The following is a 17,000-nucleotide window of genomic DNA, read 5'->3' as shown; positions in this document are numbered from 1 at the left end:
TGGGGCCCAGGGGAGCCAACAGCCTCCCCAGCACAGCTGCACAGCTGGTACCTGAAGGTCTCTGAGGAAGCAGTCCTGGCCAGCAGGAGTGTTCTCAGACCCCCGGGAGAGCCCCTCTGCGTCTTGCTGCCTCTGTTCAGGTGGCTGCAGGCTTCAGGAGGAAACGGAGTGCTTCGGAGCCTGCCCCATGTTCCCCGGCCTCCTCTGGCCTTGCCTCCACCCTCTCTGCTTCCGCCCCAGGGCACCTGCCCACGGGGTCCTCGGGCTCTGGCTCTTTGCCAGCTCTCACCTCGCCCTGGAGTCCTCTCTCTGCTCCTTTGAGGCTGCCCTCTCCTGCTGGCTGTTCTGCTGCTGTTCAGCTTCCTTCGCCAGTTTCACTGGAGGCCGCCTGATCGGAGGTGGTTGCCCCCGCCGTGGAAGCTGCATCGGGTATTCCCTGCGGTTCTCCGTGCTGTCTTACTCCATCTTCATCTCCTTGGTGACCTGGCTTAGCCCAAGCCTAACAGTGTGGAGCGGGCTGCCCAGAGCAGGCACTCTAGCACACTGTCCTGCTGCTTCCCTGGGGCCTGTGTCCACCCCTGCTGAGCAGAGGAGCAAACATGTGGGGACCTGTGTTTGTTCAATGCTGGCTGCTTTGGGCCCACCAGCTGCCACACCCTGGCTTCGGTCTGTCTGCCCCTGGTTCGGCCTCCTTCCTAAATACCTCTGCCTTCTTACAGGTGATCAGGGAAGCCTACAGTGGTTGCAGTGGCCCTGCCGATCCAGAGTGTGTGCCCCTGCCCAGCGCCCCAGTGCACAAGGCAGAGCTGGAGAAGGTAAGGGTGCGTCTCTCCAGGAACAGGGACTCGTGAGTGATCTGGGGCTCACTCCAAGTGTTTGGTTCTTTCAAAATGTATTTTTAATTTCAGTTGAAACATACTCATTGCATATATTCGTGCATGCAGTGTGACCTTTCAACACTTGTGTGCAATGATCCAGTCAGGGTGATTGGCCTAGCTTCCACTCAGACATTTGAATTTTATTGTACTGGGAGCATCCCAGTTGCCTGCATGTTTTAATGACACTGAAGATGTCAGCGCTGTGGTTGGAAAACAGATGCGTGCTGCTTGCCGTCCTCTTCCAAGGGCTGCTCTGGACAAGGCTCCAGAGCTCCGCTCAGGCAGGGCCTTGCTTTCTGTGCCAGGCTGGATGGGAAGGTTGGAAGTCTTTCAGAGCCACACAGCCGTTGCCTGCTTGTGGCAGCAGCAGGCATTTCATAACCGTGCCTTCCCGAGGTCTCAGCCACAGGCAGGGTGATGCTCCCTGCCCCTCTGCTCCCGCCAGTTCCTTGCTGGAAGGAGTACAGGGGCCCGTCAGTCAGGGAGCACAGCCAGAGGCACAGGGCCCACCCCTGGGACACTGCACGCTGTGCTCTGGTGTCCTTGGTCTGTGTGTCACTGATACCGTTCCCTGGGAGACCCCTGGCTTCCAGTGTGAAGTCTTCCCTTGCTGCTGGTGCCCCGGGAACTTCCCAAGCCTCCCTGTCTAATCTCCCGCTGGTGGACAGACAGACCCTTCTTTCTCTGTACTTGTGTCAGGGTTCTCCAGAGAAGCAGGACCCGTGTCGGCAAGTGTGTGGGGAGATTGCTGTTAGGGACCGGCGCCCACAGCTAGGGAGGACACAAGCCCTGATCTGCAGCGTGGCCGCAGCAAGGCCTGGGAGTGACATGAAGGCGGGCACCAGGCCGCTGCTGCACAGGCCCTCTGGCAGGCAGGGGGCTGGTGTTTTTGTCCTGTCCAGGCCTCCACATGATTGTGTGAGGGCCACTGCATCCCGTGGACTGTCTGCTTGTACAGAGTTCACTGAACACCCAGGAACACGGCTCCCAGCCTAACAGAATCAACCACCTCATGCTTTAGCACAGCAGCCTGTTGTTTTTGTTCTGACTGTGAAGTCACGCCTGCTTACACAAACAGCAGGACAGAGGTCTGCAGCGGCCCACGCTCTCCACTTTGGGGCCTGCTTCCCTGCGTGTGCTCCCTTACAGCTGGGGTGATCTTACTTGGTCATGATTCTTACCTGCCTTCTCCCCACCTGCCTGAATTGATTAGCAGTCTTCTGGGTTTTGAACATTCATGACAAGCAGCAGCATTCTGCAGTTACCAGCTGACTGTGACACCGTGCCACCTTCCTATCACTGAGGTGGCTGTGCTGTCCCCTCTCGCCATAGCCAGACTCTCTTTCTAGACTGCTTAAATAGCATGGTAGTAACGTCTTTGGCATAAATCTTTGCTGCTTCTCTGCCTGTTACCTGAACGGATTCCCGGGGGCTGAATTGTTAGCTCAAAGGAGAGAACTTGGCTTCAGCATTTGATTCATTTTGCTAATTCCATTGCTCGCCCAAAAGGTGGGTGGATTTTGCTGCTGCCTCCACGATCTCTTCGCACGCTCCCTCCAGAGTTGGCCAGATTCCTTCCTTTGCTTGGTTTCTGGGCGCCCGAGGCTGCCAGGTGTGAGAGCTGGTTGGTGCCAGCCCTGCTCCTGGGAGTGCTGGCTGGGCGCAGGGTCGGTGCCTGCTGCATGCCACCATTTCTGCTGCTTTGGGGTGTCTGGCCGGCCCATCTCTGTGGCTTTGGGGGTTGATGCGGAGGGTCTGAGACACCCATTTTGGAAGCCGTTCTGCCTCTGGCTGCACAGGTTCTCCGGTGGGGATGGAAGGGTCCAGCTGCAGCACCGCGTCTCCCTCGGGCTAACAGGGTCCTGACCGTGCTCGTTCCATCGGGTGACCAGGACTGACGTGAAGCCAGGAGCCCAGACCCCCACACTTGCCAGGCAGGCGCTTGACCGCTGAGCCACACCCCAGCCCTGGGAGATTTCGATCGTGATGTATTTCTGTGTGTGTTCTGAGTAAATTCATCATATGCAGATACTTGACATTCCCCTGATTGCTGGTAAAAGTCAGGAAGCAACATAGATGAGGGATTATTTGCTCCTGCAAAGAAGATAGGGCTTAGTGAGTGCATATGTTTTTTGTAATCCTTGTATTTTTCATGGTCGTTTGTAAGAAGAGTGATCTGAATGAAATGGGCATCATGTGCATACACATGAGTACACTAGAACCCCAGGGTCGTTTTCTTGGTTGGTTTGAGTTTTGAGGCTTCTGCCGCTGTCTGACCAGCAGGTCTGTGCTGGAGGAGGTTCCGGCTCTCTGCACTGTGAGGGTCCAGCCACACCTGCCTTCCTTCCGAGATGCAAGGACTGTGGCCTTGTAGGGGCAACCTAACTGTTTGTGTCCTTACAGAAACTGTCTTCAGAGAGACCCAGCTCGGATGGGGAGGGTGCTGTAGAGAATGGATCCGCCACGTGTAACGGAAAAGAACAAGGTGAGCCCCTCTCACGGCCGAGCGCAGACTGGAAGAGGCAACGGTGGCGGGTGTGCCAAGTGACCCTGTGGTGCACTGGGTCTTCAGCTGAGGACACCCCCCCACCATGGGTCACGTCGATAGGGGCCTGAGCCCTGTGGTCAGCCTCGGCCAGGGACCTCCTCCCTCCCACCAGCCCAGGCCTGGGCTGGGTCCTGTGCCCCGCATGTGTTTAAACTGACACTCATGCCAGCCTGCTTCCTTGCTTGATCTATCGCAGAGGTGGGTTCGCACCAGGGAGTGGCTGGCATCTTGCTCGAGACCGTGGGAGTGAGTGGGACCTCGAGTGACTGCCTGAGCGCTGCCTTTGCTTCACCATGAGAGCAAGAGCGAGTTCCCCTGTGTGAAATCTTTAAAATGAGGAGACCAGAATCTGAAGTCTTTTTAAAAAAGATTTTCTGAAAACGTCTTTTCCCCCTCTACTGATCTTCTTTCACGCCTTTATTTATTTTTGATTGGTTTGTCCTACAAATAAATGAAGGAGAGATTCCCCGGTCCATTCATGTTTACACGACACATGATTCCGTTAGAGTCACTCCCCGTTCCTCCCCTTCCCTCTCGTTCTCCTGCCTCTATGCACTGATCTTCCCTCATCTTTGTGACAGCCAGTCCCCCCCCTGCTGGCCGTCTTTCCCTTATTGTGCTCTGTCTTCCCCAGGTGAGAGAAAACATTTGACCCTTGGTTTTCTGAGTCTGGTTTATTTCACTTAGCATGATTTCCTCCATTTCCATCCATTGACCAGCAAATGCCATTATTTCATTAATTGATTTCACCTGCATTTACGCCATAAGAGTAACCACTGTAATAGTTTCTGCGTCACAGTTAATGGCATTAAGCACCTTCTCATTGCTGTGCAGCCATCTGTCTTCCCACACTGGACTCTGAGCCCATTAAACACGGGATCCCTCCTACTCCCTAGTCTGCTCTGTCCTGCGAGTTGGGCTGCTGTGGGGCCACGAGCAGATGGAGTCACAACAGGTGTGTCCTGTGTGACTGACTGTTTCACTGTCAGCCCAGGGTGTGGCTTCTGTTGGAATCTTCTTCCTTTTTCCCATTATTATCACACATGGGGGACCAGGTGTTGAGCACCCCGACACGTACATACACCTTAGAACAATGTGATTTGGCCAGTATCACTCCCCAGAGTTCCCCTGCCTCCCTCTGGTCCTTCCTCTCCTCTACTGACCCCCCTTCCACTTTCACGAGACCCCCACCTTTCTTTTCCTCTTTCCTGTCCAGCTTCCACCTAGGAGAGAAAACACATGACCGTGACCCAGGGCTTTCTGAGATTGGTCAGTTTGGCTTTAACATAATGCTGTCAAGTTCCATCTGCTTCTCAATTTCCTTCCTTCACAAGACTGATTACTCTTCCATCGTAGGAAAGCACCACGTTTTGCCTTTGATCACCTGCCAGTGCTCTGGGTGGCCCCCCTGGACGGTCATGAATGTGCTGCTGTGGCCAGGGCTGCGGGTGTGGCCGCCACTCTCTTCCACGCTCAGCTCTGCCTTGGTAGACATCTTACAGGCATGTGACCATCACCACAATCAAGACAGCATGCTCCTGTTACCCAGATGTGCCCTCGTGCTCCTCTGTGCTGCCAGGTCCTGCCCAGCTGCTTCCTGCCCTGCAGGTGGTCCCTTCTGTGCGCCTGCATCCCTGCTGAGCACAGTGCAGATGGCTCTCTTGCCAGCCCGCTACTATTGTGTGGCTATACCACACTTGGTTTTTCTGTTCCCCAATTGCAGAGCGTTTGGGTGACTGTTTCTCAGGTGCTCTGGCTTTTCCAGGCAGTTTCTGCGTGGCCATGTGTCTGCTCGCCCCTTGGGTATGGAACCCTGAGTGGGATTGTCAGGCCACGTGGAGTCTCACCAGCCTCGGTGTTGTCCTTTCTGCTCTGTCTGCTCCCTTCTCTTCATTCAGCCACTTTCATCTGTGTGTGGCTTATGATTGTGGTTTCCATAATGACTGGAGGTGTCCAGCAGTTTTAATGTGTCACTCGTCATCGCTGTAGCTTTGGCGAGGCGTCTCCTGGGTCTTTTGCCCATGTTGGCATGTTCACTCACTGAGCCCTGAGGGTCCTGTGCATGCTCTGAATGCAAACCCTTTACCAGCTGCGCCTTTTGCACAGCTTTTCTCCTAATCTGGCTTTTAATGTCCTCCGAGTGCACCTGGGGGCGGGGGCTGTGACTTGGCGGGGAGGAAGCCTCCCCCGTAAATCCAGGTGACTGCACTCCTGGAGCCTGTGACCTCGCGGCCCAGCTGCCCATGTAACTGGCGAGGAGCAAGCGTGCGCTCTGGGCAAGAGGCCAGCCCACAGCCGTAGAGCTGGCACCCAGGCCTTCAGGGTGTTGGCATCACAAGGTTCTCCTAAGGGCTGCGCAGTCTGCTTTTCCACGTGCGGCTTTCCCGCCAGGACCCCTGCGAGAAACCCCAGTGAGCACGCTAGCTGTGTCCTCCCGGGGCGCATTGCACGTGCTCAGAGCCTGGAGAGCCGCCTTTAAGTTTCCCCTGAGGTGAAATAACTTGCAGTCTGTGCCCAGCTCAGCTGTCGTTTGTTCTTTCTGTTTTGAGGCTGGTCCCCCATGCTACCCCACGCTCAGCCGTCCTCCTGGCCCCGCTTCCTGAGCAGCTGGGACCGCAGCACACCACCGGGCCTGGCTCCTGCCTGCTGTTGAGCTCCGTGGCATTGGGTGGCTGGCCTTTTTCTCGTTTGTTCTTTCTTTCCCAATACACTGTGTACAAGCAGGCTCTTCCGAATGGCACTTCTGTCTGGACCTGCTTCTGGTGCTCCCCCGTCCCTTCCTGCAGAACAGCCTAGTGCTTGGGACCCAGAGCCACCTGCTGTGGACGCTTCCTTCTGCCCAGCAGTGCTGTGCGTGCAGCAGATGCTGAGGAAGTAGTCACTTGGGGTCGGATGGCTCCAGTGCACCCCAGCCTCCCTCTCCACTGCCGTGGAGCCTTCAGCTAAGCACACATGGACAGCTTTGCCCAAGTGTGAGCATCTCCCCTAGAGGTGGCAGCAGCCCAGACTCAGGGGTCAAACCAGGTGCCTGGCTCGCACCCCAGCTCCTCCTTCATGGTGGTCCTGGCGTGTGAGACACCAATGCAGTGTGGCTTTGGTGACTCGATCAGCATCCTATTGGAACGGTCGCTGATGTCAGCAAAGGAGAAGGAGCTGCTGGTGCCATTCCCTGGGGAAGCACGCGTTGTCCCAGCCAGCACTGCCTACCCTTGGGATTCAGGCCTCTGCAGCCAGTCCTGGGTAGACTTGATGGGCCAGAGCCCCAAGGCACAGTCCCACCTGCTCCACCAACCTAAGCAGCTCCCCACCTCTGTAGGGGTAGGGAAGTGCCCGACTTTGTGCTACTCATGGCTTGAAATGCTGCCGCTCTCCGGGTCACACTCGCCCCCCTCCCGTACCATCTGGACCCTTGCTTCACCACCACGCAGCTTCAGTGAGTTGGGAATTCTGAGCTTTTATTTCTGAGGCTCATAATTGTGCTAAATTCTGCCTTTTGTTCTCCAAGTGGCCTCAAGACGTTCTTGATGGTTCTTTCTCATGTTCCTACATACTTTGGCTTTTCTTCTAAAAATGGCCCAACTTCTGCCATTGGAAAAGGCAGTGGGTTAAGCGGTGGGTATTTAATAACCAAAAACATTAGATATTTTCTTACATCTTTGAGCCAGAGTCCAGCTAGCCCTTTCCTGGCAGAAGCCAACCGGTCTCATTAGGGTATGTCGGAAACCCCGGGCTGCTGAGACGAACAGCAGACGCTCTGCACCCCCGAGCCCCGCGAGGGTGGGTGCCTTCTCAGTGCCCTGCTGTCCTGGGCCACAGCGTCTTCGTGGAGCTCAACTGGAGTGGGAGGTGGTGCAGGACGACCGGCAGGGTCTGTGCAGACACAGGGCAGCCGGCCGCCCACCGTGCTTCCCTTTGGGTTTGGCCCAGCTGACCTGGACCTGACCCAGCCTCTCCCTGGGTCACAGGCATCCACCTTCTCTTCATGTCTTCAGGTGGTCCTTCCAGGAACTCATCCTGGGATCAGGACCGTCTCTCATAACTGCTTCCCTAGAGGCCCCCTCCTCATGCAGCCACGTGGGGGTCCAAGCCCCCCGTGACTGGGGCACACTTGGCTGCCAGACTTGGTTCCCCAGTTTCTCTCTTTTACTGGGGCACAGCGCCTCTTCCTCAGCCTGTGGCTTGCCATTCATTCTGGAGAGGGACCAAGGATCCGTCCCCGGCTCTGAGTCCTGAGGGGCAGGTGTGAGTGGGAGAGGGCAAGGCCACCATGGGAACCTGTGTGATGCCCACCACACTGTCCACCTCACGGTGCCCAGCAGAGGGAGCAGCAAAGAGGACTGCGGCTCCCCGCAACAGAAGCCGTGTGGGCGGAGGGGAGCTGAGGGTTGCTCCGGGTCAGCCTGCGGACCACCGCCCGCCTCTCCCTGTGTGGTGTTCATTCCTCCCAGGGCAGGAGGAACCCTGGGCTTCCACCAGATTCTGAAGGGCAGGCTGCCCAAGCTGCAGAGGACTGGACTGCAGGCACTCCCAGGAGGCTGGCTCTGCTGAGGGAGGCCCCTGGAGTGGCCCTTTGCCTGGCAGGCGCACGGTGCCACAGGTGACTGACGGGCCAGCCCGCTTTTCCCAGAGGGTGGTCTCTCAGTCCTGGTGCATCCACACAGGGCCGTTCTGATTGCTGCCTGATCCCCGTCCCTGCAGTTCTTTTGGAGGCCAGGGACGAGGCCTGGGGCATAAGAGGCTGAGCTGGGCAGATGTAGGACATAGCTGGTGGCGAGTCCCCCTCTGTGGAGAGAGCTGCCCGTATCTGTGTGGGTTCTGCTGAAGCTTTCCCACCTGTAGGTCCAGGTTGGCCAGAGATTCATTTTTCAGGAGAAGCTAGAAATCCTTTTTATGCAAAATGTTTGTGAATCTGTGTATTTTCTTAAAATGTTTAAAAAAAATTTTTTTTTAGTTGTCAACGGATCTTTATTTTATTTATTTATATGTGGTGCCGAGAATTGAACCCATGCTAGGCAAGTGCTCTACCACTGAGCCAGGACCTCTGCCCTGAATCTGTGTGTTGACCAGACCAAATGGCCCATCTCAGCTGGAAGGCAGGCTGCTGGTCTAGAGCTCTGGACAGGGCGGACCAGGGCAGGTGGGCAGGAGGCTCCCTGTGCGCTGTGCAGACCCGCCCCTCGCCTGTCCAGCTGCAGCTGCACCAGCTCCCTCTGCTCTGTGTACCCTCTGGCTTCCCCGGGCCCACACCCCAAGTCAGCCAATCCTCCTCTTGCCTGGGTGGTTCTTCCCTCTGAAGTCAGCAGGATTCCTTCCTTGTTCTAAGCACTGGGCCTGAAGTCTGCCGGGGGGTGCTCTCTGCCGCCCAGCCACTCTCCCACATGACCCTGGAGGGATCTCCACAGGGCCCTTGCTACTGCTTGGCACCTATGCACCTTGTGGTATGCACACACGTGTTCTGTGTGTCCTCAGCCCTCTCAGGTTGCAGGCTTCTGGAGAGTAGCTCCATGTCCTGCTTTGACCACAGCATCTAAACCCCAGGGACACAGAGCGGGTGCTCAAGGTGCTGATGAGCAGAAGTCGGGGAAGAGGAAATGTGGGTGATCTCGGCTTCTTTTTTACTTTTTAAAGTTAACATCATAAATTAAAACATACTTTCTTGACAGTGAAGAGGAAGAAAAGTTCCAAATCCGAGGCCAAGGGAACTGTGTCTAAAGTCACTGGGAAAAAAATTACCAAGATCATTGGTTTGGGCAAGAAGAAGCCGTCCACGGACGAGCAGACGTCGTCGGCCGAGGAGGACGTCCCTACCTGCGGTGAGCGCGGCACAGCAGGCCCCGCGGGGCGGCTCAGTTGCAGGAGGCAGTTTTATTTCTGTTAATGGAAGTTTTCGCAGGGGGTTGGGATGCCCTCTCTGGCCCGAGAAGTTGTCCTGTGGCCCTGCCCAGCAGCCTCAAGCAGGAGCACCGCATGCCACTGTAGGTTGGGCTGGAGGGCAGAGTGGGCAGTGATGACGTCAGCCCAGCCTCTCCCTGTGCCAGGGTAGTAAAAGCCAGGCTCCTCCCAGCGCCACGTCTGTCGGTGGTCTCACCCACGCAGTTCCACCTGCCCGCGTCTCTGGGGCAGCTGCTGCTTGTCGGGTGGTGTCGAGCTTGTGTGCTTAGCAGTGGCCCAGACGGCCCTGCTGCCCATGGCTTGCAGTCTAGGAGCAGAGGAGGGTACAAGACAGGGACTTGCAGAGGTGAGCGTGTCATGCCCAGCTTTGGTCAGAAGTGCAGGGCCAGGGCAGAGGCAGCAAGCACTCCCAGGACATTAGCTGGGTGGGCCCGCCAGCAGCCAGTGGAGGCCTCTGGGAGGAGGAGGTGGGATTGTGTGCAGCCCCGCCAGAAGAGTCACATAGCTCTCCCAGGAGAAGAGCTTCCCATGCCGAGAGGGGAGCGTTTGCCTTTCCTTGTTGTGGCGCAGGTGCTGGGGCTGCGCCCGGGGCCTGGTGCCCACTGGTAGGGGCTCTAGCACTGAGCTGCACCCCAACCCTTTACCTTTTTAAACACTGGGAGTGGCTGGACTCTGCTCCTTGCTCCTGCTGCGGTGAACCAGCTCCCTGTCAGTGTGGGTCCCTAGTTCCGTTGCTTATGCTGTTCTGTTCTTGGGCACGTGCCCTCCGTTCTCGCCCCCTCCTTGAGCATCTGTTATGTCCAAGGTCTTGGGGTTTTCTGAGGATACTAAAAGGGGTAGCATTTGGATCCTGCTCAGAAGTGCCCAAGTTGGGTCATGGACAGAGGTAAATGTACCAGCAGATCTCACGCCCAGCCATGCCAGCTTTCAAAGTAGAAAGAGCAACGTCTTCCCGGGATGAGCCCCAGTGGGTGGTGGGAGCCCGCATCGCCCTGCAGAGTGCTGGGCGGCCGAGGGGCCGGAGCAGCGCAGACCCAGCCTGTCTCAGAGGAAGCGGCCTGTCTTGCTTCCTCGGCTCTTGCTCCACGGTTCTGGGATGGTGCCAGACATCAACTTTTCACCAACAGATCTTGGTCCTCTGGCCTCACAGGGTGGGAGGCACTGTCGGAGGGTCCCGGGGAGCGACTGCCTGTGGAGGTGGGCTGGGGAGACCCATGATGCTGTGCAGAGACCAGTGCCCAGGAACACAGTGCCTTGTCCTCGTCAGGTGCTGCTGGGGGACAGAAGCAGGTGATGGGCGGAGTGCAGCTGGTACCCAGAGGGGAGCACGGGCTGGAGCACCAGGCAGTCTCCCCTCTGTCAGCCCTGCAGTGGGGCAGGAGCTAGGGATTGAAATGAGTTCTGTTTTAAACTGCTCTAGGTCAGTGGAGGAAATATTAAGTCTTTCTTGGAAGCCAGTCATCCACTACTGTGAGAGCTATGCAGTCTGTAGTCCTAACTCTCCTTATGCAAACGAGAACACCAAGCTCAGAGGTTGAGGGACTGGCTTCCCGATTCAGCTGGTGCTTGTACTCATGCCATCCCTCAGCTTTCTTGTCCAAAAGAGCTTGCCTCTCACGGGACTCCTGGCGAACAGCCCTGTCTGCGCCAACTAGACGTAGCATACGCCTTAGTGCTGGCCCTTTCTTGGAGGTGCAGCAGATCCCAACTGAGCAGGAGTGTGCGGCCTGCGCACCAGATCCCGCCACCCTGCCTGGCGCAGCTCCTGCCTCTGTAAGACACTTCTCTGTCCGCACGACCTTCAAACTCCCCTGGTTCTTAGCTGGGGTGAGGAGCAGGGAACAATGACCATTTTCAGCTATTTTGGTACAGCTGCGGGGTTTCAGGCAGAGGAAAGTAGCTGGGTTTGGGCCCAAGGGACCGGCCCTGCCAAGCAGAGCCTCTGGCAGCTGCTGCACCGCTCTTGGGAGGCCAGTGCAGAGCCAGACGGAAGGGCAGAGCAGCTGACGGACGGGGGACCAGCCAACCCTCCCCCTCTGTGGACGCAGCCTGGTCACCAGGGTTTAGGCACCACAGGGTCTTGGAGGCAGGGCTGGTGCTCTGCAGTGCTCCTAGGAAGGACAGGGGGACTGCAGCCTGGCTGAGTCACCCCATGTAGCCTCCTGTGGCTGCCCCAGTCCCACATCCCTGTCCCTCCATGAGGCCCACTCGTGATGTGGTTAGCAGTGGCCTGGTTAGCTCTGCACACCACCATTCAGATAATATGACCTGAGACGTGTGCAGGCCACCAGAGCGACCCCTTCCTCTGCCTCCCTGTGCTCGGAAGTCCTGGGATTCCCGGCACTGTCTAAATCAGGCCTTGTCCGGATGGCACTTCCATTTCCCCTCTTTCCCTTCCCTGTCCCCATCTGCCTTTGCACCCTACGGCCCATCAGACCCCCAGGTGGAATGTCTGGACCTTACACTGACACGTGCTCCAGCCCTGGGACACCGGGAGTGCCTGCTTGCTGCCCGTGCGGGGCCTCGGGACCCTCCTGGCCTCACCTCCTGCCTCTGCACTTCTGGACTGAGGATCAGCCCTGCTCTGCCCCCTGCGTGTCTGGCACCCAGAGCCTGCAGAGGAGAGCGCTACATGCCCTCCCCTCGGCCCAGGGCCTCGGCTGCCTCAACTGTGAAAGGGGCCACATGTGCATTCTGTGTTTTCATGGAAGCTGAAGACAGAACGCACGGAGCCCCATCCCCCGCCTGGCTCAAGCACCATGCCTGTGCCTGCTCACAGCAGGGTACCCAGCGCACAACCACAGCCAAGCAAGGTGACAGGAGCCCAGCAAATGAGGGGTCGAGCCCACAGGACGCGGTGGAGGAGCAGAGCGCCCCAGGGTGCCCGCACGGGGCTCAGGGTGTCCAGGCAGTCCACTGAACCTGCAGGACTCTCCAGGCACTTCCAGGCCTTTCCACCAGCAGTGTCCTCTGGCTTTATGGCACTTCCTGTGATGGCGTTTGAGCAGCCATTCAGGAAAGCTGGGCACTGCTCACTTTGTGTCACAGCCCCTCCACCCGAGAGCCCCTTACAGGTGCCTGCATGCCTGCTCCTCAGCCCTGGCAGGCGGGGGACAGGCTGGAGAGAAGCGACCCTCCATGTGCCCGCTGTGGGCAGTCCCTGCCTTTGTCTCCTCCACGTACTGCCTCTCGACGCCCAGTGCAGGCCTCTCAACTGACTCTACACAGCCATTCGCAGCCACCCAGCAAGCAGACGCACTGGGACAGAGTGCCTCTCAGGCGCCTGACGTTTGACCACACGTGGCCAAAGTACAGCACCCTCTGGGACGGGCACTGGCACTTCCCTTCCTAGACAGAGTGACCGTGGAACGTGGCCCACTGTGAAAGGCGGCCCCTGCCTGCCTCCCGCAGCCTCCAAGTTCAGCAACCCTGGTGCCCAGGACAGCTGACTCTGAGAGGGCTCCCGTGTGCCCGCCTCTGCCATACTCGGTGATTTTTCTTTTGTTGTTTAATTTCACACCTGAAAAGTGAATTCTGAAGTTGTAATGAAATCTCATGCACTCGCCATGGAACTTAGAGTTTTCTTTGGAGTTTGGAGAAAGGATCTCAAAGCTTCACACTGAATCCCAGTTTTTAAGGTACAGTGGCACGAGACCCTAATGACGCGAGCCCGAATTTCGTAGGGAAGCTTTGCCTGGAAGCACTCAGCAGTCCCCTGGAGTCAGGTCCAACCTCCAGGTTCTGGCTGCACGTTGGCGCCCCCTGGTGGTGACTGTCTGCTCCAGCTTCAAGATTCCTGGAGGTGATTCCGGGTCCTGCTCTTCCTGATTTGGTCAGCCAGGCTGGGGGTTTTAGCTTGGAAGGATATTGGGGACCCGGGGGATTCACCCTCTGATTCCAGACTCCCTAGATGGGCTTTCTGCCATTTCTAGGCCTGGCCTCTTCTCTATATCCCCACCCAGAAAATGAGAATCAACCCTGGGCTGCACAGGGAGGCCAGTCACTACATTGTGTAAGTGGCCTGTTTCCTAGGATGCTTTTCTGTTCCTTCTTTTTCCCTTTTTGAAACCGTGAATAAACCCAAGGTGTTAAACTCTGGTATTTTCCCGTGAAGTCATGCTCCAAGTGAAATGTGGCTGTGTCTAATACAGCATTCCTTTTGTGGCTGAAATGTTGGGAAATACATAGTATCGGGTGGCTGGGCCAGATTCTGTCTAGGAAGAAAACATTGCCACAGTTACCAAGAACACAAGGAATATTACATTACACGTTGGCCAGGATGGAGGGAAGGGTACCCTCGGACGTTGCTGGTGGGACTGACTACAAATTGGTGCAACCACTCTGCAAAGCAGTATGGAGATTCCTCAGAAAACTTGGAATGGAACCACCATTTGACCCAATTATCCCATTTCTCGGCATATACCCAAAGGACTTAAAATCCGCATACGACAATGACACAACCACATGAATTCACAATAGCTAAGTTATGGAGCCAACCTACATGCCCTTTAACAGATGAATGGATAAAGAAAATATGGTGTATATACACAATGGAATATTACTCAGCTATAAAGAAGAATGAAACGATGGCATTTGCAGGTAAATGGATGGAGCTAGAGAATATCATGCTAAGTGAAATAAGCCAATCCCAAAAAACAAAGTTCAAATGTTCTCTCTGGTATGTGGATGTTAACCTACTACAAGTGGTGGGGGAGAGAATAGAAGTTCAGAGGATTAGACAAAAGGGAATGAAGGGAAGGGAGGGGAGGGGATGGGAGCAGGAAAAACAGTGGGATGAATCTGATTAAACTTCACTCTGTACTTACATGAGTATTCCGTAGTGAGTCTCCATGTCCCGTGCGTCCACAAGACTGGGACTAGAATAAGGCACACTCCATGTGTATGAGTCAAAAGAACAAAGACCTTTAAAAATAAAATAATTCTCAAAACATAAGCAGACGTTGCCCCAGGCGAGCACCTCTCCCTTTGAGTGCCCCTGCTCACCCCACAGCATCAAGCACAGGAGGCAGCGGGCACCACACTTGAGCCCCACATCGGAGGGTCACGGGGTTCAAGAGCAGCCTGCCACTGCCACAGGAAGGCCAGGCCTGCCGTTCACCGCCTGAGTCCCAGAGGAACCCTGGCCCCTGGCTTCCCGATCACGGTTCTGCACCATCTTCTGCGTCACGCTGAGGTCCTGTCACGTGGTCCCCGGAGGCTCCTGCAGGCTGCGGGGACCACCTGTCTCTTCAGCCCCTCCCTGAAGCGCACACCCGTTTCTGGCAGCTCCACCCCGGAGCTCAGTGCTTATTTCTAACGGTCATTCTGTCGTGTCAACCCCACGCTCAGGCAGCGCAGGCGCCCCGAGAGGAGAGGAGTCCTTGCCACGTGGTTCTCTTCAGAAGCGCTGTCCTGTCTGCACGCTCAGGAGACTCGCAGAGCTGGCACAGAAGTCCAGAGGGGGCCTCCTGTGGCCTTCCATGCAGACCAGAGCTGCGGCGGCAAGTACTCCTGATGGCTGTCGCCGGCACGGCCAGAGTTCTTAAGCAAGCGTTCCCTTTCACCCGGCGTAACAGGTGTCTTGGCAGCGTGTCACTGACGAGCAGCGTGTCACTGACGAGCAGCGTGTCACTGACGAGCAGCGTCTGACAGCGGAGCTGCACGCGCGGCCCAGGTCTGTGTTCAGAAACTCAGCTCCTCCCTCCACTGCAGAAGGGCCCCGACGTGGCGTGGATGGGCACCACCACCCGGGGATGGCTCTCTGCACCATGAGTGGCCCTGAGGGGCTCCTGGCCCTTGGGCCTCAGCTCCACGGGTAGAGTGCGCACAGGGACCTGCGTGGAGTTCAGCTGCTTCTCCACACGGGCGTCCACCCCCAGCACACGCCCCTCAGGCTCCTGCCTTCGTTCTGTGGACTCTGCGACTCCACGTGCAAGAGTCATTCCTGGGAGGCGTGTTGTCTCTTCTCTGATGCAAGTTGGTACCAATGACTCCACTTCAGCCAGATGAAAACTAGAACTTTCAGATGTGCTCCTGTTAAAATTCATTGAGCAAATATTTTGCAACTATTTATAAATCATATGCGAATCCTCCTTCTGGGTCCTGAACGTACCCATTTAGTTTGGACTCGTTCACTGTTAATCACGTGTGTGAGACTCAGAATGAACAGAAGCAGAACGCGCCCGCCCAAGCCCGTGGAAAGGCCTTTGGAGGACTAGGATCAGAAAGGATCAGTCTTGTTTTCTTAACACTTCCGACCAGCCTGCACGCGTGAGCACGCTTGAGTGTCTCCATGCGGGTGCGTGTGGTGGGAGGCAGAGAGGTGGGAGGCAGAGAGCCGGGAGTCAGGAGCCCACGTTTTCTTTCCAGCCTGCTCGTCAGCGTCTTCTCGCTCTGTGACAGCCATCTCAGTCTCCTCGGAAGGGCAGCGGTTTCCCAGTGTGGGGGGCTGGAGGTCACAGCCCCTGTGGAATCTGTTCCTCGTGCTTTGTTGTTTCTAGAGAAATACGTTGTGTGCCTGTAACAGCTGAAGGTCATTCATGTCCCTCCTTTGAGGAGCGTCTCTTTAAAAGCTGGGGCTACGTCATCATGGTGGCAATGTGGTGCTGGCAGTGCCAGCAGGAGCGCTGCATGTGCCTCCCGGCTCCGGGCTCCTCCGGGCTCCTCCAGCTCTGGCCCCTCGGCCAGCGGGGGGCGTGGGAGGAGCACCGTGCGCTGGGAGCGGCACCTCGGGGGCCTGCTGTTTCCTGGCTCGAAGGCTGCCTTCCTGTGGCTTTTGCCCTGCTTATGGCACCTGCAGCTACTTCCTTTTGCATGACCTCCCTGTGGTGATTTGAAGGCAGCTCTGTGTCCCCATTCCCTTCCAGCCATCCCAAGCCCACTGGCTAAGTGACCGTCACATCCTCTAGGTGAGTTCCAGATTGCCAAAGAAACATTAAGCAGCAGGAACCATTTGGCACAGGTGACAGGAGTGGCGCTGGCCCTGGCCCTGCTGTCTTGGAGAAGACCCCAGCCTGGCTGAAGCGTGCTCTGTGTGCAGCGGCCCTTCCTGTTCCGCAGTGCGCATTGAAACTGTGTGAGGGACTCACCGCACGCGCCGACTCTGTCCCCTTCGGTGGGAACTGAAGCTGTGGCCAGTGCCCGTCCTTCCTTGGGGCTGAGCTCTGACGTGTCTCATTGCAGGCTACCTGAACGTGCTCTCCAATAGCCGCTGGCGGGAGCGCTGGTGCAGAGTGAAGGACAACAAGCTCATTTTCCACAAGGACAGGACTGACCTGAAGACCCACATCGTGTCCATCCCCCTCCGTGGCTGTGAGGTGATCCCAGGCTTGGATTCCAGGCACCCCCTGACCTTCCGCCTGCTTCGCAATGGACAGGAGGTCGCTGTGTTGGAGGTACAGTGCTCTGGGTGCTCGCGCAGGGTCTTCCTCCCGGAGCCCCCCTCCCGGTTCCTCCTGCCCCTCTGGCCCACTCCCCTTCCGTCTCTGCACTCTCTAGGTCTCTGCGCTCCTCTCTCTTGCTCTTTCTGAGATCCCGACAAGGCAGCAGCCCAGGGCCAAGTTGCCGAATCGTGCCCGTCAGGCTTGCGTGCCAGGTAGCCCCTCACTGACTCCTCTTTGTATATATTTGCACAGAACTCGCACACAGAGTTCCAAGGGGTGGGTGGCCTTCTCTAAGTGCCC

The 17,000-nt window shown here is 56.9% G+C and overlaps 1 protein-coding gene across 3 annotated transcripts in view; it reads left to right on the top strand.

Moving 5' to 3' along the window:
• Positions 1–17,000, top strand: part of Afap1 (actin filament associated protein 1) — a 134,846-nt gene that overhangs the window by 87,612 nt on the left and 30,234 nt on the right. For all 3 annotated transcript variants that reach the window (XM_047566840.1, XM_047566841.1, XM_047566842.1), the window contains 4 exons: positions 720–815; positions 3,282–3,363; positions 9,090–9,239; positions 16,501–16,712. In XM_047566840.1, the coding sequence (XP_047422796.1) occupies positions 720–815; positions 3,282–3,363; positions 9,090–9,239; positions 16,501–16,712 (540 nt within the window). The remainder of the gene's footprint in view (positions 1–719; positions 816–3,281; positions 3,364–9,089; positions 9,240–16,500; positions 16,713–17,000) is intronic.

Source organism: Sciurus carolinensis, chromosome 10 (genome assembly GCF_902686445.1).
Source record: "Sciurus carolinensis chromosome 10, mSciCar1.2, whole genome shotgun sequence".
Lineage (NCBI taxonomy): Eukaryota > Metazoa > Chordata > Mammalia > Rodentia > Sciuridae > Sciurus > Sciurus carolinensis.
Note: the sequence above shows the minus strand (reverse complement) of the source record. Positions and strands in the feature narration are given on the sequence as shown.